The 27,619-nt window shown below is 39.0% G+C and overlaps 1 protein-coding gene and 1 long non-coding RNA gene across 4 annotated transcripts in view; one reads left to right on the top strand and one right to left on the bottom strand.

The window, feature by feature from the left end:
- LOC109196034 (uncharacterized) overlaps window positions 1-26,885 on the bottom strand; it is a 31,428-nt gene extending 4,543 nt beyond the window's left edge. Inside the window, exons 1-3 of the long non-coding RNA XR_002057511.2 lie at window positions 26,811-26,885; window positions 9,784-9,880; window positions 2,436-2,548 (exon numbers count right to left, since the gene is read on the bottom strand). This is a non-coding gene — a long non-coding RNA (uncharacterized LOC109196034). The remainder of the gene's footprint in view (window positions 1-2,435; window positions 2,549-9,783; window positions 9,881-26,810) is intronic.
- On the top strand, window positions 92-27,619 carry LOC100691190 (protein AHNAK2). Of its 3 annotated transcripts, none has more exons than XM_025901116.1 (8): window positions 92-2,220; window positions 8,201-8,247; window positions 9,799-9,909; window positions 10,657-10,770; window positions 10,889-11,042; window positions 12,697-12,857; window positions 12,951-22,123; window positions 23,855-27,619. In XM_025901116.1, the coding sequence occupies exons 1-8, from the start codon at window positions 2,163-2,165 to the stop codon at window positions 26,682-26,684; spliced, it is 12,648 nt and encodes a 4,215-aa protein (XP_025756901.1). In that variant the 5' UTR covers window positions 92-2,162; the 3' UTR covers window positions 26,685-27,619. The 3 variants fall into 3 exon arrangements, with proteins under 3 accessions (XP_025756901.1, XP_019204725.1, XP_025756902.1); XM_025901117.1 differs by having other exon boundaries at window positions 93-2,220; window positions 12,951-20,451; window positions 23,047-27,619; XM_019349180.2 differs by having other exon boundaries at window positions 12,951-27,619.

The raw sequence follows: 27,619 nt of genomic DNA, 5'->3' as shown, positions 1-27,619 counted from the left end.
CAGTTTACTGAAACGTGAAAATATGCATGCAAATACAGTATGAAAGGCAAAAACAGAGTTTGTGAAATTCTAACGATCTTGAAAGTGAATATTTGGTATGAGCAGCTTTATACTTCAACACAGTTTGAACTCTTTTTGGCAGCTTTTTTGTCATTTCTTTAAGTAGTCTTCAGGAATAGTTCCCCAGGCTTCTTGAAGGATATTCAAAGCTCTTCTTTGGATGTTGGCTGACGTTTATTCCGTTCACTGTCAAGATGTTCCCACACTGTTTCAAAAATGTTCAGGTCCAGGCTCTGGGGAGGCCAATCCATGATTTCCACTGTGTGTTTGGGATCATTGTTCATACCATTTTTCAGCATGATACTTTTTTGCATTCAATCACTAAACCTCACAAATTTCAAATTTGGATTTATCACTCCATAAGACCCGTTGTCACTGATTTTCAGTGATTTACAGTTCTTGAATAATTTTGCATACCCTAGCCTTTTCTCACTGTTTCCCTTCCTTTAAGACTGGTCTCAGTTGAAGGAGACCATTTCTGATGAGGCTTTAGTAAACAGTGGCTGGATCAACTACAGGTTCAGATGCATCTCTAAGGTCCTGTGTCAGTGCTTTGCTGGATTTCTTTCCTTATATTGTTTTTCTAGGTGTGCCACTTCTTTTGTCCTCCATTTTTCTAGATTCCTCAATTTTTTAAGGACACACTGCACACAGTGACAAGATATGCCAAGTTTCCAGCTAATAGCTCTTTGGAAAAACTGTGTTACCTTTGATATCCTTCACAGATTCTACTAAAGAAATGGGAACAAATTGCGTTTCTATGACAGGCTGCAAGTAACAAAGTGTCTAAAGATACAATTTAAAATTGGTTCTAAGTTGTTGGGCTAAAGGAGTGAGCCAGACAACAAAGAGTGCCACTAGGTGCCAGTTTTTATGCTCGAATGACTCATGGGTCAGTGTTAAGTGGCTTAATAAAAAAAATCCCCAAACATTAATCTGAAAATAGTCAGGTACAAAAACTGATGAGTGAAAAATGAGTGGAAAACATTTATAAATACTTGAAAAAGATCGAAGAACTATTACTCAAGACCAGTGGACAATATAAGAAATGAATTTAGACGTGTTTTATAATAATTTTGTTGTTTGAATTCATTAAAGTCACACTGCAGAAAAACAAAGCCCCCGTATTTATTTGTGTTTGGATGTTCTGAGCAGACAGCTGGGACTTCCACTCAGCCTGACCCCTAGTGGTTGAACTATTTCTCAAGACCACTTTTAAAAAATAAGAAATAAAGTCTGTCTCCTTATAAGCAAAATATACAGAAATGAGGTTTGACTCAATACTTTTGCACAATACTATACCAAGCAATCACAAGAAAAAAAACAGCAGCTGCACAGCTGGTGATTGAATTGGTCTCATATTCAATTCTTAATTGAATTTATCACTTGAATAATCAGTCCTGTAAATACCTCCTGTGATTGTCTGCTTGTTCTGACCTCTCATCCACAGTTTATCAGCCTGGCAGGCCAACATGACAGACTTTGGCTACACGCTACCATGTTCTGCTCTACACTCTACAGTTTCCTGTACACAAAAAGGGTTTTTAAACTATGTGTACACAGCATTTAATTCAGTTATGGCTCCCTGACAACTGTATGACCCCCCCTCGTTATTGCTGGAACCAGAAACTGACATCGTGATGGTCCTTGTCAGATTAGGCCAATCAATGACACTGACCAGAGGACAGCGGAAAAAGAGAAAGAGGAAGAGGAGGAGTAGAAGGAGAAGGAGAACTGAGGGATGCATGTGGATGTGTGTTTGTTGAGGGAGGGGGGCAGCTCCTCCCATAATTAAGTTAGTGTGCTGCGCTGGAGGTCCATGTTTACGGGGCAGGCGAAGGAGTTTCCTTCACTCTGTGGACAGCTCTGTGGAGACGGCAGGAGAAGCTCTCTCACTCTCTTCTGTCTCTGATTATTTCTGCAACTCATCCTTCACTGCGCTGCGACTGGCTGACCTACACGAGGACAAGGCGGGGGGTGAAGAAGCAGCAGCAACACCTGCCTAACCCTTCACTGCTGCCGCCATCCCTCCGTCCGTCCCCGCTTCCTGCCCAGTCTGGGACCTAGCCTCCACCGATCTCTCCGCCACCCCCGCTGCCATCATGTGCGACTGTTTCCACCTGGCCTTTCCCAACTGGCACGCTGCCTCCTCTGGGACGAGTGGGTATCGTTCTCTTTACGCTCTCTGCTCTTTTTTCCCCCCCTTGTTTTTCCTCCGTATGACTTTGCCCGTTCTCCCCAGAGCAATTCGCCGATTGAGCAGCAGGGTTCAGTAGTGCAGTGGGAGAGATTTTGTTTGCGTGCGTGTGTGTGATGGAGAGAGGCATTGAGCGAGTGTAAGGCGGTTGGTGCTGATGCTGAGCTGTGCTGCTGACCTGCAGTGAGTGCTGGGTGTGTCTGCAGAGCGCAGGGGAGTGTTTGAAGATGTCATCATCGAGAGGATGTCAGGCAGCTCTGCGTTTCTCTCCTGCTCTGTTTGAAGCGGAGCCTGAAAGACAAACAGACCTGATATTTTTACTGTGGCAGTTCAGCAAATCAGGGTTAAAAATAGAAACAAAACAACCTAGATGGAGATTAAAAAAATACACTGAAATGTGTATGAAAACAAAAACATGCCAAAAAACCCCAGGAATACCTGTGATGAAAAATGAATTCTATAGCTCTGTATAATTTAATCAGGCATCCTTTTTCCTACTAAGTTTGTTACCATTTGGAATTTAAATGAATCAGATACAGATTTGTTTGGGTCGGGGTTAGTGGGCTTGGACCATATATAGTTTATGTGCACATGTGAAATGTTTTTAAATGAACATTTTGTAGGAAATAACCCTGTTACACATTTGCAGCATGTATGAGTCATTCTGTGGTTTGAGTTGAGAGGATGTTTTCTGGTGCACGGACTTTCTTCTTAAAATGTGCCTTACAAGCATAATTAGGGAAGGTGTTCTTACCAAGGCTGCAAAAAGTCAAACAGTGTAATGAGTTTCACCAACATAAAAGGCTGATCAGATATTCAGGGTCAGGAGAGAACGATAAACAAGCTTATCTGAAGTTTCTATCTGCCTAATTATGAAAAATGTGTTTATAATAAACAGGAAATCTCCTGTGTTTTTCATTAGTGGACATCCATGATTACACGGTGAAGACATTCCTTACTGTCTTGAAAAATGATGAGTTAAGGGCTCAGCTGATGCTTGCTGTAAAAAGGAGCATAAAACATGACATTACTGCTCCCCCTTTCTATTTCCCACAGTTCTCCTCATTTACTTCCTTCCCTACTCTGAATTAAATCTCCCTCAAAATGACACAAGGTTTGTTTTGCTTTGAGAAGCTCAAGGTCAGAGAGAGAGAGAGAGAGAGGAATAAAAAAAGAGAGACAGGGAGGAAGTTATCCGGATAAGTGGCTGATCAACAAGACACTGGAAGCCAAAACGAACGATCCTGATCCATTATGGAGTATCACACCTGAGTTGGACAAATTCATTTTTAATATGTGGCTAAATTTAACAGTCACATTCTCAATCACATCAGATCCTAACACAACTCAGTGATCCTGTCTGAATTGGAAGTTATCTTGTGCTCACTGTTGTATATATATATAGTACAGTTTATAGGTGTGGACTGTTCCCATGTTTATTTTTGTTTAACAGCATGTCGTGGGAACACGGGCAGATTAGGATGCAAATTCCAGAGCTGTGACGAAACTCGCTGTAAGTTTGAAGCAGATTAATAGATTGAAAGCATGCGCTTTTGGAGTCTCATGTTAATATAATCCATGCAGAAAATCTAATTCAGGTTTTTTTCCTCCCTTGACTAAAATCCTATTATAATTTGGATCCCAGCAAACTGCTTCCAGCTGAAAGGAGCTTGTGTCTGTCTGTTGCACAGGAAAAAACCAAACAAAAACGGAGCAGAGTCCAAATCCACGAGCACAAATAATGAGCTGTATTACTTTATATTAGTTTAGTGAAGACTTCAGGGAGCTTTTAAAACAGGAAACACAAAGTAGAGCAGAGGGTGGTTATGTAAGAGATGAGCTGAGGACAGGACAACACGATGCAGTCAGGATTTGAAAGAGTTGAATTCATTTTTCTACAGTTTAGATTTTTGTTTAAGATCTTATTTGAATCTTTACCCACATAAACAAGAATATGTAGGTTTATATGCCATTGCATTGCGTTATTTATTTTAAGTGCTCATACATCAGTGTTGCTTGAAAGCAGACACGCTGGCTTGAGCCCGCAGAGATCAGCCACACCCAAATCCAGCACCAAATCATGCAGGTTCTGCACCACAAACGACTTACTCATCTACGGAGGGTGCTTTTGAATCTGATAAATATAATAGAAAGTCAGACTGAAACATTAAGTTGTGCTGTCCTCTAACCTCTGATAAGTCGAACAAAAAACAAAAACTGTGCTCTGTAATTTTATTTGGACATTTTTAGTTGCAAATGTTTGGCAAATATTTGGGAAAGGAGTTTCTACGAGTGCAGTGCCCGTAGCAGACTCGGGAATAAAGAACATCCACCTTAAGTGGTGAATAACATAAGGAATGTATCAATCTGTCATTGCAGTCCCCCATAGTGTACAATGCACAAACACAAGCACATCGCACACCATCCACAGTGAGTTACAGTTTTAACTGTGGATAAAAATCCAGATCGGAAAAACTGCAAACAAGAAAAAACATATTTTTTCTCCACAACACCATCACTGTGTTTCTGTATAATAACAGGACCAGGCTCTAGCCATGCTGGCACCTAACGGCTGTGTAGTCATGACTGTGTATAAAGCTTACTTCTAATGTCCTTGTATTGAGATGCTCACAAAGACAATTAAACCATGATGATGCTAAGCAAGCATCCTCTGTTTACCATCCCAGTTTTACATGTTTGTGTGCTATCATCTGTTGATTAGCACTACAGTCAAACTGCAGTCGAGGTTAAAAGGCACTCCTTTTTATTAGCTGTTCAAAAAGTATTAGACCTAAACTGGTTGCCCGATGATGGATGGCACTAGATGGAAATTTCAGGTACTGCAAAACTTAAAATTAGCTGAGGGTATTGCAATAACCTGTGCCACAGCAATGAGGGCTCTTTTATGTCTTTACCCAAAAATCTGTTTACAGAGGCTTCAGTGATTTTTAATGTGTTTTTGCTGAAGTTTGTTTACAGAAAAGACTCAATAAGAACTTATCAAGAATTTATTTAGTAACTCTTTTAACTACTTTAACTAATTCTTCTGATTTGGCAGTTTTTTTTCTTTTTTTTAAACCCAAAGCTCTGACCAAACTGAACTTACACTTTGCAATTTAATACTTATCACTGTTGTTCATTTATTTACAATTTCCACCTGTGCAAAGCGCTCTTACATAATTACAGAATTGTGATTTTTTTGTATACATCATGCAGTGTCAATAAACAAATCTTAATCTTCAGGATCTATGTAGTAGCTCTTTGATGATTAGCAATCAAACGTAAATTAAGTTTATTAAATTACAAATCGTCTGCATAGTTACAGTTAGTGCATTACATATTCTCAAAATCTCCCTTTTTTCTCTGAGTAACATCCAAAGGGTTAAATCTCTGAACCAAAGTTGTCTTGAGGGTTTTTGGAAAACAACAGAGTGACACAACTTGAGGAAAGGTGTGACTGCGACCTTAAAGTGTCCCGCCTCCTTTGTCCGTCTTAGGTTGAAGAAATCATTTTATCCACTTTAGCAGCCACACTCACACCAGGAATGGTTAAGAGCAGTTTGGAGCTTTTCTGACTGACACAGTTTACGTTCAGGAGTTCAGCAAACAGCAGCTTAAGGTAGGTGAGCTGCTTGCTGTCACATAATGGGAAAATCTTTACTATTTCTGCCAGTCAGACCTGGTCTGAAAGAGAAGGATGTGGATGAGTGCATGAAAAGGATTCTTCTCTTTCACTCGCTATTTCAGGTAATGGTGTAGGCGGCTGTAAGGACTCTTACATTTTTATGTTTCTTAACATGTCTAGACTGTGTTGTGCTCGTTCACTGAGTTCACAGAGAAAATCTTTTGAGATGAATAGATATATGTTGATAAATGTGCTCTTATGCTATTTCTAATCACGTGAATCCACGGTGACTTTATCAGACATGAAAAAAAGCTGAGCTGGTTTGCTTTTTCATTGCTCTTAAACTGTCTTGAAGGCTTAACCTTGAGGCAGCAACACATCCTAATGCAGTAAGAAGATTTTAAACCATCACTCTCTTGCCTGAACTTTCTTCTAATGCACTTACACAGGCTGTGAGAGCTCTTCACATGACATACATCACTGTAATGCAGCGGGTGGGGTGTCAGTGTGATGGTGAGAAACTATATGGATCTACCATATACACGGACCAAATGTTGCACATATTTCTGTTGTTTTAAGTCTTTCTGTTTTTAATTGATGGCTTTAAAAGAAAACTTAGTACAATAATTTTTTTTGCTTCAAATAAGACTTTTGCTTTTAAAATATGATGTGGTGTTTGCACTAATGAAGTTAACAGTTTCATTATGGTTTTTTGAGCTCCAAATTTAGACACAGTTTAGTGATTTTTGAGTTTTTGTCCTGCAACATATCACCTATGCCCAAATAAAACACCTAAAGCAGCTGCACATAGACCAGCATTATTCCTGCAGTGAAAATGATTTGTTTGTCTATGTAGCATTAATTTATTCAACTTTAATTTCTACTGACAGTACTTTTTTTTATCAGTTGCCTCCTAATTTTAATTTATTTAATACATTTATTAGTCAACAATACTATAAAACTACAGAAATCACACTGGTGATCGGTTAGAAAGAGTATGCCTGTGTATTTCTCCACTCGACAAACCTTGTTTTAAATGTACAACATCTCTGAAACAAAGGAACTCTCAAAATAACGTTAACGAATGGTTTGTTTAAAAAGGAATTAACTTGAATAGAGCAGGTAATAATTATAATCTGGTTAACTTGATTCATTTGGAGTCAGACTTTCCCTTTTTGGCAGCCTTGATGGGCTAAGCTGAGAAGTTGCAAAGTCCAATCTGTGGGTCAATACAGTGGATCACTTAACAGAGGCAGCAGCTCCCTGGAGGGAATTATTGCCAGGAAGAACTCTAAATAGTCTAATCATCGGCTCCAGAGTCTCCGAGCCTCAAAACAACTGCCAGGGGTCAGACTGGGTGGAAGTCTTACGCTTTGTTTTTGTGCAAATCATTTCTGTGGCCTTTTTAACTCATGCAAGAAAAGGATTAGAAAACACAAGTCTGAGCTACTTTTACATGATGTCATTTTCATACTAATAGAGGACAGAGGACAGTGATCCCTCTTGAATCATCCCTATTTTTTGATATTTTTCACTTTATGTCATTATATCTGAACATTTTCAGAGGCATGTTTTTTGATTATTTATTAAGCCACTTAACACTGACCTATGACTTATTCAAGTATAAAAATGGACCCAACTCAAGAGATGAACCAGTGTTGATACTTAGCAAAGAATCAGTTCTAAATCGTATCTTTAGGCACTTTGTTACAAAAACACATCATGTTTTTCTGACAGAGAGCTGACCTGTCAGAGGATATTTCAAGCTATGTTTAAGAGTAAAGGTTTTCATACCAAATATTGAGGTTCATGTTCATTAGGATTGTACACACATCTGTTTTTTTCCTTTTATACTGTATTTCCAATATATGTTTACACAAGTTTCATTAGATCTCTGCAGCTATTTCACATGTTCCTAGCAAAATGTAAAGAAATGAGGGGTGGCTCAAGACTTTTGCACATTACTGTATAATCTGCTACAATTAAATAAATTTTTAATATAATGAATCTTGTTCAGTGCATTTTATTTGCTGTTTTTGTAAAAGGAGGAGTGTGATTTTTTTTGCCAGGTGCCTTTTTGCATGACATATTTGTGGTTTTGTAGTAACAGGACAGACTTTGTTTAGCTGCTGTGTGACTGGACTAAAATCACTTAATGCGATTTTCTATTTAGGGATTAACCTGCAAAATATTTACGCGATAAACTTGTGCATGCAGAAAATGAAGCATTAGAGGTCGACAGTTTACATTTAAAGTATCACTACACAGATGTCATATCAGATACTATGTTATTGTTTTTTGTTTTTTTTTGTGAACAGGACCTGGACGAAGGCTGCAAGGCCCAGAGCCTGCCACAGAGGACTCAGTAAGTGAATTTACTGTGACACAAAGTGACATGCTTGTTTTTTCTTCATTTCATTTCTTTGTTAGTTACTGAAAGTTTTGTGCTGTGACTTTCATTCATTATTAATCTGAGCCATCTGCAGCTGGTGATATTGTTCACTTTAGTGCAGCTTTATATAATGATGTTGATTTTTCAACACGAATACCGACACCAACATCTTTCCACGTGTCAGTATTCCTTTAAATTTTTGAAACCGGAGGGAAAAACTGTCATAACATAACATAACATAACATAACATAACATAACATAACATAACATAACATAAGGGCATAACATTGTGTAAGTACTGTGAATGAGTGACAAGGGAGTAGGTGGTCCTACTGGGAGATCAACACTGTGGAGATCAACACTGTGGAATAATAACATTAAAGTTGTTAAATCAATAGTTCATATAGTTCAGACTATAAAATTTTACATTTACAGATGTGTATTATGTCCTTACTGTTTTTGTCCTGTTTTTATATTTTTCTTTTCATTTTAATCCCCTTTTTCCATATTTAGCACATTTTCACAAACAAACAAACAGCTGAAATATTTCATTCCAGAGAAGGAAATCTACTGTATGTTCTCAACGTTGTCATATGTTTTTAGGATTTTGTATTATACAGTGACAACAGACTGTATGAAGTAATGCGTCTAGAGCACCAAAGTGATCAACTGTTCAGTTTCAGCTTGAAGGCGGTCCGTTGGCTGTCACATATTCCTGTGCCTTAAAACTGGATCCACCATGTTTGATTGATAGATTATGATGTTGATGTTGGAGTCTGAGCTTATAAATGCTGAACAACAGTTATTTTAACTTTACAGCAAAGCAAATAGAGACAAGACATAGTGCTAATGGAGACTATGCACAGATAGGCAAATAACAACAGCCCACTACAACTTACATTTGTACAAATCAGTGTATAGTATTTATTCGGACTGGCTGACTGATATTTGTACTGCACATTGCACTGAAAAATGATCACGTCAGTCTAATATAAACAAGGCTGTCACCGATCATGGGATGGCAGCTGGAAACCAACAACTTTTGGTTACTTCTGGTTTGGATGATGGATGATGAAAATGAGAATCTACACTTCATTCACACACACATACACACACACGCACACGCACGCACGCACGCACACACACACACACACACACACACACACAGTATTTCGCTCAAAGTGTTGGCCTGACAGACTAGCCAACGCTGCCATCTCAGGAAACACACCAATTATGTGACAGTTTTTAAATGCCAAATAGCTAAACACCCAGTTAGTGCTGCTTTTGGCTACACAAGGTGCTATCGCACTATCTGGGATCCAATTTTCCTCCATATCTTTTTTTTGTTGTTTATTCTGCAGGTACAGCTGCATGAGTTTTAATAAGAAAACATTTTATATGCAGCTCAAGAAAAATACATGCTTTCTATGCTTGATAATACCTGAATGAAATGCTATGAAATCTCTTTGGGGTGATGATGAAAACAGATTTGTTTTCATGCTTACTGACCTTATGTCCATGCAGATATGTGATGAGCCATCTCAGTTTGCAGAGAGTGAGAGACCACGCCCACAAGGGTCATCTCCAGTTGAGGAGTTTCCTGAGACTGAAAAATACAGTGACAGTGATAAAGAGGTACAGAGAAACACCACACATATTTTAAGCTATGTCTTCGCTTCATGTTTTAAGGTCCTAGAACATTACATGATCCCCTATGAGTAAGCACTTGGCATGAACCAAGCTCAGGTGTAACATTGGGGAGCCCCACCTCCCCGATGTTACACAAACACAAGACACCAGACGTCACAAGTTTTATTCTTGAAAATCCAGTTAAGACAATAGAACAAAACATTGTTTACAATGCAACCATGACCAAAAAAATCAGGCTTCTCTGGCAGAAATAACTGGTTTTCTTTTAATCCTTCACCTCAGCTGGGAAATTATAACGCTGCTACTTCACTGCATGTAAACTCACAGTTATTGAATAGTCTGCTTGTAAGTCAACGGTCTATTTTTTCAGGCCAAAAAATAAATGAAGTTAGAAAAACAAACTTGTGACTCAGTTATACTCACACTGCATGTCCTGAAATGACAAAAAAAAGGTGAAACTGAAGAAGACTGTTTCTGGACAGCATCCACATGAAAATGTTGAAACTGTGAAAGATAGCATTGTGTTTTTATTAGTTGTTCTATTGCTTACTTTCCTATGAAACCTTTTCTCTTTACAGATTTGTGTGCTAATGTGTGGTCCAAGATGAGATCTGCATTGTACAATGTTGCATTAACTTGGCTACTCCCCTGTATAAATGAATGTACCCTCCTGATCTGAGTATTATAAGATTATTTTTTGAAACTCCTTTGCTCCTCTTAAACTCCTTTTAGTGTGAAGCAGAGCATGACCCACACCACAAAGGTAGGACTGGAAAGAAAACTAAAAAGTCTGGGCTCGGGTCCATGTTTGAAAAGCGCTCTACTCCAAAGATGAGTAAACTCAAGGTGAGATATTTCCACCTTTTCCTCTCTGTACTGCATTTGTAAATCCTACCAAGCTATGCAGCTGCAGAAAAATATTAGTGCTAAAGGTAAAATGACTGTCCTTTTTTTGCGTTGGCAGGAAGCTGAGAGCCCTGAATCAGAAGTGATAGTGAAAACGGCCAAAGATGGATGTGCAGAGGGTCTCATTTATGGTGGAGGGGGAAAAGAAGGGATTTTCATTAAGGAAGTAGTGCCAGAGTCACCAGCCTCAAAAAATCTAAAACTGAAAGAAGGTAAACCTGCGGCTAAAAATTAGTCTCATTAAAATTATTATAGGTTTAAAGCTCCTTGTTAAGTCTCTGTATTATTACATTACATTATTATGTATTATTACATTCTGTATTCTATTTGATTTTATGTTATGCTATTGTAGAATTTTTAATTCGCAATATTCAAGTGTCAATTACACTGCTCAAAAAATTAAAGGAACACTTTTAATTAGAGTAAAACATCAAGTCAGTGAAACTGGTGGGATACTGATGTGGTCAGATATGTAGCAGAGGGGCTTGTTAATCAGGGCAATGGTGCGACAACCGCAAAACAGGAATGTTTTACAGGTTGAGGCAACTGAGATTTTTCCGTCCTCATCTTTTCTGACTAATTTTGTATTTGGCTAGGGTCAGTGTCACTACTGGTAGCATGAGGTGATATCAGGACTATGCAGAGGTTGGAGAAATAGTCCAACTTCTCCAGGATGGCACATCAATATTCCAGGTTCCAGGAGACAGGCAGTTACTCTAGGAGAGTGAATGGGGCCATAGAAGGCCTTTAACCTATCAGCAGGGCCTTTATCTGCTCATTTGGGATAGGAGGAACAGGATGAGCACTGCCAGAGCTACAAAATGACCTCCTGCAGGCCAAAAACAAACTTGCCAACATCTTCTAGTTGGTCCTATGCTCACTGCCCAGCACTCTGGAGCCAGATGAGAGCAGGTTCACCCTGAGCACAGGTGACAGATGTGAAAGGATCTGGAGAAGCCATGGAGAACGTTATGCTGCCTGTAACATCATTCAACATGAATAGATTGGTGCTGGGTCACTGATGGTCTGGGAGGCATATTCATGAAGGGATACACAGACTAGACAGGGTAGGTGACAGCCCCCTGACTGCCATTAGGTATTGGAATGAACTTCTTGGAGTTCCTTAATGGGGTGTGCTCCTTTATGATAGGAGGAACAGGATGAGCTACAAAATGACCTCCAGTAGGCTAAAAACAGATTTACACAAGACCTTATGCAGGTGCAGTGGATCCTGGGTTCCTCCTTGTAGGCAACGGTTCCTGGAGGATGAAGGAATTGATCCCATTGACTGGTTCCTACGCTCATCTGACCTAAATCCAACAGAACACCTCTGGGATGTTATGTTTTGGTTCGTACAACGCTACCCCGTTGTAGGAACCTGGTAATGCCTTGGTCGAGATTTGGAAGGAGATTCCCCAGGACAACATCTGTTGTCTCACTGGAAGCATTGCCTTAATTTGTCATGCATGAATTCAAGCACAAAATGACACCCAACTACAACTGGGTGTCATTTTGAGTTGCTGCAATGAAATTTTGGCAAAATGGACTAGCCTGCTTTTTGAATTAAGCCCCCTGTAAGTTGATAATTCTTATTTCAATCAAATGATGAAGCCTTTCATTCCTACCACATTACCCAGTTCTTATCAACGTCGATATCCAGCATGATTTTTTTCCTCCCATTGAGATCTTATGTGTTTTCAAAGTGTTACTATAATTTTTTTTAGCACTGTACATTTAACACAAGCAAATGTTAATGTTATTCTTTATTTTATTTTTTATTGAACACTTCAATTTTTATCAACTAAAAATGGGACTTAAAGTCTGCTCATCAAAGTCCTTCTGAAATATTTTGTCTTCTCTACACAGGTGATCAGGTTTTGAGTGCCACTGTGTATTTTGACAACATGTCATATGAAGATGCCATTCAGATTCTGGAGCATGCTCAGGCATACAAGCTGAAGCTTTGCTTGAAACGCAAGCCAGAGATCACAGAGACCGAACCAGCCATCGAATCTGACGTCATACCTGTAACTATTCTCAAAGTTGTCTGCTCAAACTCTTTGTTAGTTATTATTATTTCTTAGTAACGACTTACCTTTAATTTTTATGCTTCTTAACAGGAAGAAGACCTCCACACTCCACAGATGAGAGAACAAGGAAAAACTAAAAGACGTGGAGAAGCTCGCATTTCGTGGCCCAAGTTTTCATCCTTTGGAAAAGGGCGAAAATCACGTTTTACAAGGTCTCACAGTTCCTCAGAGGCTGAGGAGCAAAGAAAGCTTGAACTCAGCCCAACAACAAGCGACACAGAGTCACCGGTAAAAACTCAGGATGCTCTCAAATACAAGAAAAAGCATAAAATAAAACTACCTGGTCTGACAAAGAGAGGCCGCATAAGTTCATCTGAGGAGCAGGACACAGATGTGCAAACTGGACAGATCAGTGGTGACACTCACCACACACAAGAATCAGATATGCTTTCACCTGAGTGCCTTGAAAGCCCCTCAGGAGAAATGCCTGAAGCCTATGTGAAAAAAGATCTGAAAGTAATGAAAGATGTGCAACTTGAAGAAACCAATCTAATGGTCCGTGAAGCTCAACCTATTCAACATAAGGTGGAACTTATCAGTATCGATAGCACTTTGAAAACAGCAGATTTAACTGCGGCTCTAGCAGATCAAGAAAGCCCCTCTCATATCAAGTCCCCTGAGGGGAAAAAAAAGAAGAAAGAAAGGTCTGAATTAAAAATGAAAATTCTGGGGAAGGACAAATCACACAAGAAAGAAGCAAAAGCAAAATCGTCACCAAAAAGGCTAAAAACACTAGGGGCAAGTTTTGACTTAGCTGATCATCCTGAAACTGAAAAATCAGATTTAATCCCAAACTTTGAGTCACACACAACACACACGGAAGATCCTGCTCTTTATGCTAAGGTGGAACATGATTTATCTGATGTTGCAGTTTCACAAAAATATCCACAGAAAAGTGAAGCAAAAAGGCAGAAAGGCAAAGAAATCCAAGAAAAACAAGAAGACAGAAGAACAGGGGAAACTGTCAAACTGCCGAAACTCAGTTTGGGTGACGTTGGTGCTGAGGAAATCACAGATGATCCTTATGAGAGACTGGCAAAAAGCAGTGATTTCAGAACCCAACTTCCCAAACGGGAAGAGATTGAGATACCAGGTATGGAGGATAAGTCTGTGAAGACGAGAGCAAAAAGAATTAAAGAACCTAAGGTAAATTATACAGGACAGAATGGAGAATTTCAAGCAGAAACTGTGCAACTGTCAATTGATGTTGACAGTGTGAAAGAGGCAGTTTCTAAATTGCCTGGATATAAGTTGCCTAAAGTTGATACATCTGGCATGCCTATTCCAGAAGAAATTACTGTGATAGATGCAAATGCTCAAAGAATATCAGTGAAAACGCCTACAAAAGTGGTAGACACCAAAACAAAGCATGGAGCAAGTCTTACAAAGTTTGACACAACTTCTTCTTTAGAAATTTCCAAGACTACAGTTAAGCTGCCACAGATCACAACCGGTCAATTAACCTCAGAGGATCTTTTAACTGAAACAAAAGTAAAAAGTGAAAAGGAACATGAAACTAAGAAAAAACAAAGCAGCAAAGAGATTAAAAGTGGGACCTATAAAAGAGAAGATATTATAATACCGGGAAAGGAAAGTTTAGAGAAAGTATCTAGTCTTCAGGCACATGAGGCTGATGAAACACGAGGAACAGAGGGTATCAAATCTGAATATGAATCAGATAAGAAATCAAAGAAGGCAAAGATGACAATGCCTAGCTTTGGGATAGCAAAGCCAGACATAAGAATCCCTGATATTGGAATCGTCTTGCCAAAACAAAATATCTTTCAGCAAAAAGGGGACACAGCAAAAGGAGAAAAAACCGAATTCCTCCAAGAAGTAACGACATCAAAAGATGAAATTAAAAAAGACAAGGGGCAGACTGAAGGAGTCGTATGTGAGGTTGTGATTCCTGAACTCGATAGCATTGAATACATTGACTCAGTAGATGGTTCACCAGCCAAAAAGGACAATGGCATTAGGCTTACAGGTTTTGATGTAAATCTTGAGTCACAACCAAATGTGGATATTTCCCTTAAAGAAATTAGAAAAGAAGGAAAAAGTGCAGAAACTGAAGAGCATGCAGTTAAATTGCCTCAATTTGGAGCTACTACTACATACACCAGTGTAAATGTGCCCGATGGAGATAAGCATATAAACCCTGATGAAGCTGAGACAAAAACTCTTGAAAGAGAGGGAAAGGGTAGCAAGTTTAAAGTGCCAAATGTTGGTATCTCCATGCCAAGGGTGAAAGGAATAAAAACGGATTCAAGCCTATCAAAGAAAGGTGTAGCTGTGACACCACCGCCTGAGACCGATGTTACACTTGGAAGTGTAGATGTTTGTACTGCAGAACAAATAATGGAGGCAGAAAAATATGACCAGGAAATAAAACATCCTCAGGCAGAAGGTGAATTTGATAGGCAAGGAGGCAAGTTCAAGATGCCAAAGTTAGGAATTGCAATGCCGAAAATAAAAGGGTCTGAATTTGACTTCAGTGTATCACAGAAAAATGAAGATATGAAACTGTCAGAAACGAAACGGAAGGTGAAACCCTCTGATGCTGAACTAAAGGAAACCTCTGATGCCGAAATTAGAGCTCCTGAAATGAAAGTTGTAGAAAAGTATGTAGACGAATCACCATCAAAATTTAAGATGCCAATGTTCAAGCTACCTAAATTTGGATCTCCTATGGCAAACACCAGTCATGAAGTACATGATAAATCAAAAGACATTGAAATTTGTGAAACACAGCTGAAATCAACAGAAGGTGTCAATGTTAACATTCCAACACCAAACACTGATATTGTGGGATCATCTATTGATGTGAAAACAGTTGATATCAAACCACAGACTGAAATTAAAACTAAAATCGATGTAAGTCTTGGGAGTGCAGAAGCTTTCTTTCCCCAGGAAAAGAATGGAGATGAAATCGAAGTACATGAAAGCAAGTTCAAATTGCCAAAATTTGGAATAACAATGCCAAAAGTAAAAGGACCAGAAGTTGATTTTAACTTATTGAAGAGAGATGTAGATGAAACACTTGAAGAAGCCAAAACTGATGCTGAACGTAAAAAACCCTCTGCTCAAATGGAAACAGAAGATCCTGATATTAAAGATCTGACAAAGGATAATGAGAACTCAAAATTTAAGATGCCTACATTCAAATTACCAAAATTTGGAGTTGGTATCCCAAGTGCCACAGGAGAAGTACCTGATTTGGACACAGGTATCAAAATAGAAGGTGCTGAAGAGGTTCTTGAAGTTAACATAGCAGCACCCAGCACTGAATTAAAAGAACATGAAGGCAAAGGAAGTAAGTTTAAACTGCCAAGTCTTGGATTTTCTGTCCCTCAAACAAAAGGACCTGACATTGATTTAAATTCCTCAAAGAAAAGCATAGATATTACTCTTCCAGAAGCTGAAGTCAAACTCCCTGATGTTGAAGTTGAAAAAACTTCTGCTGAGGTCGAAATGAAAATTGAGACAAAGGAAAAAAAAGAATCACCATCAGAGGATAAGATGCCAACATTCCACTTACCAAAATTTGGCATTGGTATCCCAAGTGGCACAGCAAAAGTACCGGATATGGACAAAGGTATCAAAATAGATGGTGCTGATATTAGTATCCCTGAAGAGGTTCTTGAAGTCAACATAGCAGCACCCAGCGTGGAATTGAAAGAGCCTTCAATCTCCTTGAAAACCAGTGGATATGAACATGAAGGAAAAGAGAGTAAGTTCAAACTGCCAAGTCTTGGATTGTCTGTCCCTCAAGCCAAGGGACCTGACATTGATTTAAGCTTATCGAAGAAAGATGTAGATGTTACACTTCCAGAAGCCAAAGCTGAAGTCACACTCCATGATACTGAAGTGGAAACTGAAGCTTCTGAGATCAAAGTTGAGACAAAGGACAAAAAAGGATCATCATCAAAATTTAAGATGCCAACATTTAAATTACCCAAATTTGGTGCCCGTAGTACAAATGCAAAAGCAGAGGTACCGGATATGGAGAAAGATGTTAAAGTAGATGGAGCTGACATTTGTATCCCTGAAGAGGTTCTTGAAGGTAACATTGCAGCACCCAGCACTAAATTAAAAGAACCTTTAATCTTGATGACAACTACAGGAACAGAACGTGAAGGCAGAGGAAGTAAGTTCAAACTGCCAAGTCTTGGATTGTCTGTCCCTCAACCCAAAGGACCTGACATTGATTTAAGCTTATCGAAGAAAGATGTAGATGTTACACTTCCAGAAGCCAAAGCTGAAGTCAAACTCCCTGATGTTGAAGTTGAAAAACCTTCTGTTGAAGTGGAAATTGCAGCTCCTGAGATCAAAATTGAGACAAAGGAAAAGAAAGGATCACCATCAAAGTTTAAGATGCCAACATTCCAATTGCCAAAATTAGGAGTTGATATCCCAAGTGCAACAGCAGAGGTACCGGATATGGAGAAAGGTATCAAAATAGAAGGTGCTGATATTAGTATCCCTGAAGAGGTTCTTGAAGTTAACATTGCAGCACCCAGCACTGAATTGAAAGAACCTCTAATCTCCTTGAAAACAAGTGGATCTGAACATGAAGGAAAAGGAGGTAAGTTCAAATTGCCAAGTCTTGGATTTTCTGTCCCTCAAGCCAAAGGGCCTGACATTGATTTAAGCTTATCAAAGAAAGACGTACATATTACACTTCCAGAAGCTAAAGCTGAAGTCACACTCCATGATGTTGAAGTAGAGAAACCTTCTGTTGAAATTGAAATTGCAGCTCCTGAGTTCAAAGTTGAGACAAAAGACAAAAAAGGATCACCATCAAAGTTTAAGATGCCTCCATTCCAATTACCCAAATTTGGCATTGGTATCCCAAGTGCAACAGCAGAGGTACCAGATATGGACAAAGGTATCAAAATAGAAGGTGCTTATATTGAGATTCCTGAAGAGGTTCTTGAAGTTAACATTGCAGCACCCAGCACTGAATTGAAAGAACCTTCAATCTCCTTGAAAACCAGTGGATATGAACATGAAGGAAAAGGAAGTAAGTTTAAACTGCCAAGTCTTGGATTGTCTGTCCTTCAAACAAAAGAACCTGACATTGATTTAAGCTTATCGAAGAAAGATGTAGATGTTACACTTCCAGAAGCTAAAGCTGAAGTCACACTCCATGATGTTGAAGTAGAGAAACCTTCTGTTGAAGTGGAAATTGAAGCTCCTGAGTTCAAAGTTGAGACAAAAGACAAAAAAGGATCACCATCAAAATTTAAGATGCCTACATTCAAATTACCCAAATTTGGCATTGGTATCCCAAGTGCCACAGCAAAAGTACCTGATTTGGACACAGGTATCAAAATAGAAGGTGCTGATGTTAGTATACCTGAAGAGGTTCTTGAAGTTAACATAGCAGCACCCAGCACTGAATTAAAAGAACCTTCACTCACCCTGAAAACTACAGGAGCTGAACATGAAGGCAAAAGAAGTAAGTTCAAGCTGCCAAGTCTTGGATTGTCTGTCCCTCAAGCCAAAGGACCAGATATCGATTTAAGTTTATCCAAGAAAGATGTAGATGTTACACTTCCAGAAGGCAAAGCTGAAGTCAAACTCCCTGTTGTTGAAATTGAAAAACCTTCTGTTGAAGTGGAAATTGAAGCTCCTGAGATAAAGATTGAAACAAAGGGAAAGAAAGGATCACCATCAAAGTTTAAGATGCCAACATTCCAATTGCCAAAATTTGGAGTTGGTATCCCAAGTGCAAAAGCAGAGGTACCGGATGCTGACAAAGGTATCAACATAGATGGTGCTAATATTGAGATCCCAGAAGAGGTACTTGAAGTTAACATTGCAGCACCCAGCACTGAATTAAAAGAACCTTCAATCTCCTTGAAAACCAGTGGATCTGAACATGAAGTAAAAGGAAGTAAGTTCAAACTGCCAAGTCTTGGATTGTCTGTCCCAAAAACAAAAGGGCCTGACATTGATTTAAGCTTATCAAAGAAAGATGTAGATGTTACACTTCCAGAAGCTAGAGCTGAAGTCACACTCCATGATGTTGAAGTAGAGAAACCTTCTGTTGAAGTGGAAATTGAAGCTCCTGAGTTCAAAGTTGAGACAAAAGACAAAAAAGGATCACCATCAAAATTTAAGATGCCTACATTCAAATTACCCAAATTTGGCATTGGTATCCCAAGTGCCACAGCAAAAGTACCTGATTTGGACACAGATGTTAAAGTAGATGGTGCTGATGTTAGCATCCCTGAAGAGGTTCTTGAAGTTAACATAGCAGCACCCAGCTCTGAATTAAAAGAACCTTCACTCACCCTGAAAACTACAGGAGCTGAACATGAAGGCAAAGGAAGTAAGTTCAAGCTGCCAAGTCTTGGATTGTCTGTCCCTCAAGCCAAAGGACCAGATATCGATTTAAGTTTATCAAAGAAAGATGTAGATGTTACTCTTCCAGAAGGCAAAGCTGAAGTCAAACTCCCTGATGTCGAAATTGAAAAACCTTCTGTTGAAGTGGAAATTGAAGCTCCTGAGATAAAGATTGAAACAAAGGGAAAGAAAGGATCACCATCAAAGTTTAAGATGCCAACATTCCAATTGCCAAAATTTGGAGTGGGTGTCACAAGTGCCACAGCAGAAGTACCGGATATGGACAAAGGCATAAGAATAGATGGTGCTGATATTGAGATTCCTGAAGAGGTTCTTGAAGTTGGTGTTGCAGCACCCAGCACTGAATTAAAAGAACCTTCAATCTCCTTGAAAACCAGTGGATCTGAACATGAAGGAAAAGGAAGTAAGTTCAAACTGCCAAGTCTTGGATTGTCTGTCCCAAAAACAAAAGGGCCTGACATTGATTTAAGCTTATCAAAGAAAGATGTAGATGTTACACTTCCAGAAGCTAAAGCTGAAGTCACACTCCATGATGCTGAAGTAGAGAAACCTTCTGTTGAAGTGGAAATTGAAGCTCCTGAGTTCAAAGTTGAGACAAAAGACAAAAAAGGATCACCATCAAAATTTAAGATGCCTCCATTCAAATTGCCCAAATTTGGCATTGGTATCCCAAGTGCCACAGCAAAAGTACCTGATTTGGACACAGGTATCAAAATAGAAGGTGCTGATGTTAGTATACCTGAAGAGGTTCTTGAAGTTAACATAGCAGCACCCAGCACTGAATTAAAAGAACCTTCACTCACCCTGAAAACTACAGGAGCTGAACATGAAGGCAAAGGAAGTAAGTTCAAACTGTCAAGTCTTGGATTGTCTGTCCCTCAAGCCAAAGGACCAGATATCGATTTAAGTTTATCAAAGAAAGATGTAGATGTTACATTTCCAGAAGCTAAAGCTGAAGTCACACTCCCTGATGTTGAAGTACAGAAACCTTCTGTTGAAATTGAAATTGAAGCTCCTGAGATAAAGATTGAAACAAAGGGAAAGAAAGGATCACCATCAAAGTTTAAGATGCCAACATTCCAATTGCCAAAATTTGGAGTGGGTGTCACAAGTGCAACAGCAGAAGTACCGGATATGGACAAAGGCATAAGAATAGATGGTGCTGATATTGAGATTCCTGAAGAGGTTCTTGAAGTTGGTGTTGCAGCACCCAGCACTGAATTAAAAGAACCTTCAATCTCCTTGAAAACCAGTGGATCTGAACATGAAGGAAAAGGAAGTAAGTTTAAACTGCCAAGTCTTGGATTGTCTGTCCCAAAAACAAAAGGGCCTGACATTGATTTAAGCTTATCAAAGAAAGATGTAGATGTTACACTTCCAGAAGCTAAAGCTGAAGTCACACTCCCTGATGTTGAAGTAGAGAAACCTTCTGTTGAAATTGAAATTGAAGCTCCTGAGTTCAAAGTTGAGACAAAAGACAAAAAAGGATCACCATCAAAATTTAAGATGCCTACATTCAAATTACCCAAATTTGGCATTGGTATCCCAAGTGTCACAGCAAAAGTACCTGATTTGGACACAGGTATCAAAATAGAAGGTGCTGATGTTAGTATACCTGAAGAGGTTCTTGAAGTTAACATAGCAGCACCCAGCACTGAATTAAAAGAACCTTCACTCACCCTGAAAACTACAGGAGCTGAACATGAAGGCAAAGGAAGTAAGTTCAAACTGCCAAGTCTTGGATTGTCTGTCCCTCAAGCCAAAGGACCTGACATTGATTTAAGTTTATCAAAGAAAGATGTAGATGTTACACTTCCAGAAGGCAAAGCTGAAGTCACACTCCCTGATGTTGAAGTACAGAAACCTTCTGTTGAAGTGGAAATTGAAGCTCCTGAGATAAAGATTGAAACAAAGGGAAAGAAAGGATCACCATCAAAGTTTAAGATGCCAACATTCCAATTGCCAAAATTTGGAGTTGGTATCCCAAGTGCCACAGCAGAGGTACCTGATATGGACAAAGGTATGAAAATAGATGGTGTTGATATTGAGATTCCTGAAGTTGGCGTTGCAGCACCCAGCACTGAATTAAGAGAACCTTCAATCTCCTTGAAAACCAGTGGATCTGAACATGAAGTAAAAGGAATTAAGTTCAAACTGCCAAGTCTTGGATTGTCTGTCCCTCAAACCAAAGGGCCTGACATTGATTTAAGCTTATCGAAGAAAGATGTAGATGTTACACTTCCAGAAGGCAAAGCTGAAGTCAAACTCCCTGATGCTGAAGTAGAGAAACCTTCTGTTGAAGTAGAAATTGAAGCTCCTGAGTTCAAAGTTGAGACAAAAGACAAAAAGGGATCACCATCAAAATTTAAGATGCCTACATTCAAATTACCCAAATTTGGCATTGGTATCCCAAGTGTCACAGCAAAAGTACCTGATTTGGACACAGAGGTTAAAGTAGATGGTGCTGATGTTGGTATACCTGAAGAGGTTCTTGAAGTTAACATAGCAACACCCAGCACTGAATTAAAAGAACCTTCACTCACCCTGAAAACTACAGGAGCTGAACATGAAGGCAAAGGAAGTAAGTTCAAGCTGCCAAGTCTTGGATTGTCTGTCCCTCAAGCCAAAGGACCAGATATCGATTTAAGTTTATCAAAGAAAGATGTAGATGTTACACTTCCAGAAGGCAAAGCTGAAGTCAAACTCCCTGTTGTTGAAATTGAAAAACCTTCTGTTGAAGTGGAAATTGAAGCTCCTGAGATAAAGATTGAAACACAGGGAAAGAAAGGATCACCATCAAAGTTTAAGATGCCAACATTCCAATTGCCAAAATTTGGAGTGGGTGTCACAAGTGCAACAGCAGAGGTACCAGATATGAAGAAAGGTATGAAAATAGATGGTGTTGACATTGAGATTCCTGAAGAGGTTCTTGAAGTTAACATTGCAGCACCCAGCACTGAATTAAAAGAACCTTCAATCTCCTTGAAAACCAGTGGATCTGAACATGAAGGAAAAGGAAGTAAGTTTAAACTGCCAAGTCTTGGATTGTCTGTCCCAAAAACAAAAGGGCCTGACATTGATTTAAGCTTATCAAAGAAAGACGTAGATGTTACACTTCCAGAAGCTAAAGCTGAAGTCACACTCCCTGATGTTGAAGTACAGAAACCTTCTGTTGAAATTGAAATGGAAGCTCCTGAGTTCAAAGTTGAGACAAAAGACAAAAAAGGATCACCATCAAAATTTAAGATGCCTACATTCAAATTACCCAAATTTGGCATTGGTATCCCAAGTGCCACAGCAAAAGTACCTGATTTGGACACAGATGTTAAAATAGATGGTGCTGATGTTAGTATCCCTGAAGAGGTTCTTGAAATTGGCGTTGCAGCACCCAGCACTGAATTAAAAGAACCTTCAATCTCCTTGAAAACCAGTGGATCTGAACATGAAGGAAAAGGAAGTAAGTTCAAGCTGCCAAGTCTTGGATTGTCTGTCCCTCAAGCCAAAGGACCAGATATCGATTTAAGTTTATCCAAGAAAGATGTAGATGTTACACTTCCAGAAGCCAAAGCTGAAGTCAAACTCCCTGATGTTGAAATTGAAAAACCTTCTGTTGAAGTGGAAATTGAAGCTCCTGAGATAAAGATTGAAACAAAGGGAAAGAAAGGATCACCATCAAAGTTTAAGATGCCAACATTCCAATTGCCAAAATTTGGAGTGGGTGTCACAAGTTCAACAGCAGGTATGAAAATAGATGGTGCTGATATTGAGATTCCTGAAGAGGTTCTTGAAGTTGGTGTTGCAGCACCCAGCACTGAATTAAAAGAACCTTCAATCTCCTTGAAAACCAGTGGATCTGAACATGACGGAAAAGGAAGTAAGTTTAAACTGCCAAGTCTTGGATTGTCTGTCCCAAAAACAAAAGGGCCTGAGATTGATTTAAGCTTATCGAAGAAAGACATAGATGTTACACTTCCAGAAGGCAAAGCTGAAGTCACACTCCCTGATGCTGAAGTAGAGAAACCTTCTGTTGAAGTGGAAATTGAAGCTCCTGAGTTCAAAGTTGAGACAAAAGACAAAAAAGGATCACCATCAAAATTTAAGATGCCTACATTCAAATTACCCAAATTTGGCATTGGTATCCCAAGTGCCACAGCAAAAGTACCTGATTTGGACACAGATGTTAAAGTAGATGGTGCTGATATTAGTATACCTGAAGATGCTCTTGAAGTTAACATAGTAGCACCCAGCACTGAATTAAGAGAACCTTCACTCACCTTGAAAACTACAGGAGCTGAACATGAAGGCAAGGGAAGTAAGTTCAAATTGCCAAGTCTTGGATTGTCTGTCCCTCAAGCCAAAGGACCTGACATTGATTTAAGTTTATCAAAGAAAGATGTAGATGTTACACTTCCAGAAGCCAAAGCTGAAGTCAAACTCCCTGATGTTGAAGTACAAAAACCTTCTGTTGAAGTTGGAATTGAAGCTCCTGAGATAAAGATTGAAACAAAGGGAAAGAAAGGATCACCATCAAAGTTTAAGATGCCAACATTCCAACTGCCAAAATTTGGAGTTGGTGTCACAAGTTCAACAGCAGGTATGAAAATAGATGGTGCTGATATTGAGATTACTGAAGAGGTTCTTGAAGTTGGCGTTGCAGCACCCAGCATTGAATTAAAAGAACCTTCAATCTCCTTGAAAACCAGTGGATCTGAACATGAAGTAAAAGGAAGTAAGTTCAAACTGCCAAGTCTTGGATTGTCTGTCCCTCAAACAAAAGGGCCTGACATTGATTTAAGCTTATCGAAGAAAGATGTAGATGTTACACTTCCAGAAGGCAAAGCTGACAAAGCTGGTAAGGCCCCTGAGGAAGATATCAACATTGATGTTCCCAGAGTTGATGTCATACTACCAGAAGTCAAAACAGATGTACATCTTCCAGATACCGACCTTAAAGGATCCTCACACATTACCATAGAGGGGGGAACCGATACAAACCTTGAGGCTAAATTGAAAAAGCCAAGATTTTCATTGCCAAAATTTTCATTTTCCAAGCAAAGTGTAAAAGACCCTGAAGTTGATATCAGTCTCCCAAAAACTGATGTTATTCTTCTGCAAGGTGATATAGTCAAACAACCTGACAATGAGTTCAGTATGGGAGTAAGTGATGTGAATAAAGGCATTAAAATTGATGCAGCACCTGGCATTGACTCTAAAGGTGTAGCTGTAGATGTGAAAGCTAAGGGAGGTGAGGTATCTGGAAGCAAGTTTAAAATGCCAAATCTGGCCATCTCAATGGGCAAAGTTAAAAGTCCTGAAACAGATTTAAGTTTATCAAAAAAAGATGTTGATATTTCCTTACCAGAAGTAACAGCTGACATCAAACTACTCCATATTGAAGGCAAAGAAACTGAGGGTTCTATTTCATTACCAGAAGCACCTACAATTGAGGCTGAAGTCAAGTCAAAACGACCAAGTTGGACATTTCCAAAATTTTCCTTTTCAAGGACAGCCGATAAGGCCCCATCTATTGATGTCAAAATTGAAACACCCAAAGCTGAGATTATATCAAGCAAAACAGAAGTCTGTCTAGTAGAAGCTGAAATCAAAGGACCTTCAATGGAAGAACCACCTGCTGAAGAAACTGAAACAAACTTGAAAAAAACTAAATTTTCACTCCCCAGATTTTCTTTTTCAAAGTCAAGTATTAAAGAATCGGAGTTAAGTGATGAACTTCCACAAGCTGATGTTTCTGTTTCAGAGGGAGAAATAAAAGTTAAACAACCTGAAATGGAAATTAAAGCTCCTGAGCAAGAAGCTGGGCAAGGAAGCCCATTTAAGTTCCCAAAGTTAGGCATTGTACAAACAAAAGCAAAAGGACCTGAAGTGGATTTAAAATCATCAATAAAAAATGTCGACAGCAAATGGCCAGAAATAAAAGCAGAGGTCAAAATCTCAGAAGAAGTCAAACAATCTTCATCTAGTTTGGGAATCAAGTCTTCTGAGACTAAAGCAGAGTCAAAAGATGCTGGAGGATCCCCTTTAAAACAAAAAATGTCACCACTGAAAATGCCAAAATTTAGCAGTGCTTCCTCTGATGTTACCATGGAAGCACCCAAAACAGGAAAAGCAATTGACATTCATGGATCTAAACTTAAGGAGGATATTTCTGCCACCGACAAAGATTTGACTGTTAATATTAAAATGGATGATTCCAAAGGTATAATATCAGAATCTGAAACACCCAAGACTGAGATTGATGTTGTGGGTCTTCCATCACCAAGTAAATTCAAACTACCATCTTTTAAAATGCCCAGGCTTAGCTTCTCAAAGTCTAAACCTGAAGAGGAACAGCTTCGTGCTGACATAGAAGATAAAGAAGCTCAACTGAAAATGGAAGTTGAAACAAAAGGAGAAAGTAAATCACCAAAAATGATTCTGACATCATTTGGTGAGATCCTAAAGACTATTGATGTTGAATTTGATGTTCCAAAAGCAGACCAAGTTGAAGAAGGTCTTGTAGTCTCAAAAGAAGTTCAAGAAATAGGCGAACATGCTGGAAAGCAATTAGAAGCAAAGGAAAAAGGAGCAAGTACAATACAAGATATTTCCAAGACTCCCGAGAGGACAGGTTGGTTTAAATTTCCTAAGTTTGGCCTGTCTTCCCCTTCAGAAGCCACCAGTGCTCCTGAGAAAAGTGAACAAAAGGATGAAAAGAGCCCAGTAGGGGGAACAGGGGACGAGGAAATTAGCCCCACCTTTTCTGTCCAATCATCGGATGCCTTTGCTGATATAAGTTCTGCAGTCACAAGTGAGCATGTTGGCCCATCCATATCTTCCCCAACAAAGGTAACTGTCAAATATTCTGATCCAAATGTTGCTACTGGGCTTGAAGAGACACACAGTAACATCTTTACTTCAGCCACGAGGACTGAACTGATCTCAGTTCAGCCTAACTTACCGGAGAAAATCACTATTCTGTCCTCTGGAATATCATCGTCATCAGAAGACACGTGCAGATTGGAATCTGGAAAACTACACGTCATTACAACAAATATACAAGCAACCCCAGAAGCACAGCATGCCCAGTTACTAACTGATATTCAAGCTGAATTAGCTGGAGGCCTTCCCTTAAAATCAGAGGCTAATGAAACTACATCATGGACTGTGGAAGACTCAGACAGCGCCAAAAGAGCGGTGTTTGAGAGGCACTTAATGACGAAAACTTCAAGTGAAAGAGGTGAAAGCAGAGAAACAATTGTTATAACCAAACAAATTACACATGTATTCGACTCTTCCGAGCCCATCTCTGGTGACACAGCATCATCTATACAGCGACTGAGAGACTCTGTGCACTCTGAGAAAATGAGGTTCTTTGACGATGCTGAGAAGTGAGGCAACTGGACATAATTCATGTGTAAAGATACTATTCCTCTTTTTGCCTAGACCTGAATGTCAGAGGAGACAAGCGAATGAAAACATGTTGGCAACTGGGAAAGGAAGTTAGCATGTTTAACTTACCGATCACAGAGAACAATCTGTCAGTGTTCAGGCATTACAACATGATGGTGATGTGTTGTGCAATGATGCTGACCTACAAAAAAAAAATGCATTCCTGTAATTCACGCTGACAGTCTGTTGAAGATACTAACAATGTGTATAACTGTGTCCTTACTTCAAATTACAGCAAGGCCTTACCAAATATCCTTGCTTAAGATGCAGAATGTTTGATTTTTGCTTACCAAAATCTCTAAAACTCATTTTGCAGTTTTTCACTATTGACTAATTTACTTGTGTGTGTACTTTACAAAATGATAATCACCAGTGCTGTCAACTAAAATTTCTGACTGTTCGAGACTGATGCAAAAATCAATTTATTTTATTGACATTCCAAATTGTGTTTACAGTAATTTCACTATAAGGCTTACAGTATATACAAACTACAATAGCATAATGCAGTTAAGATAGAACAATGAATATGTATGTATAGCACCAAGATACTGTTGTCGCTGTAGCTAAAATGTAAAGAGACAATAGCAATCCAAAGCTGAAATGAAAAGCGTATGATCAAACACAGCAAATGTACTGCTAAAATTATATTTTTTATTAATACTTTGCTACTTTGAACCTAATTTGCCACACTAGAAATCTGTCTGGACTCTGTTTTCTTTCCATATCTCTGTACAAAGTGGGGCTATTGAACCGGCTATATAAATAGCTTTTAATGACCTTTGGAATTTTATTGGATTACTGCTCCTGTTTGTATTCTGATAGGCTTTAACTTAACTTGTTTGCAAAGTTATAGACAATAAATGCTATTATATCCAAAA

This window comes from Oreochromis niloticus, linkage group LG19 (assembly GCF_001858045.2).
Source record: "Oreochromis niloticus isolate F11D_XX linkage group LG19, O_niloticus_UMD_NMBU, whole genome shotgun sequence".
Classification (NCBI taxonomy): domain Eukaryota; kingdom Metazoa; phylum Chordata; class Actinopteri; order Cichliformes; family Cichlidae; genus Oreochromis; species Oreochromis niloticus.
The sequence above is the reverse complement of the archived record's forward strand: the minus strand, read 5'-3'. Positions and strand labels throughout refer to the sequence as shown.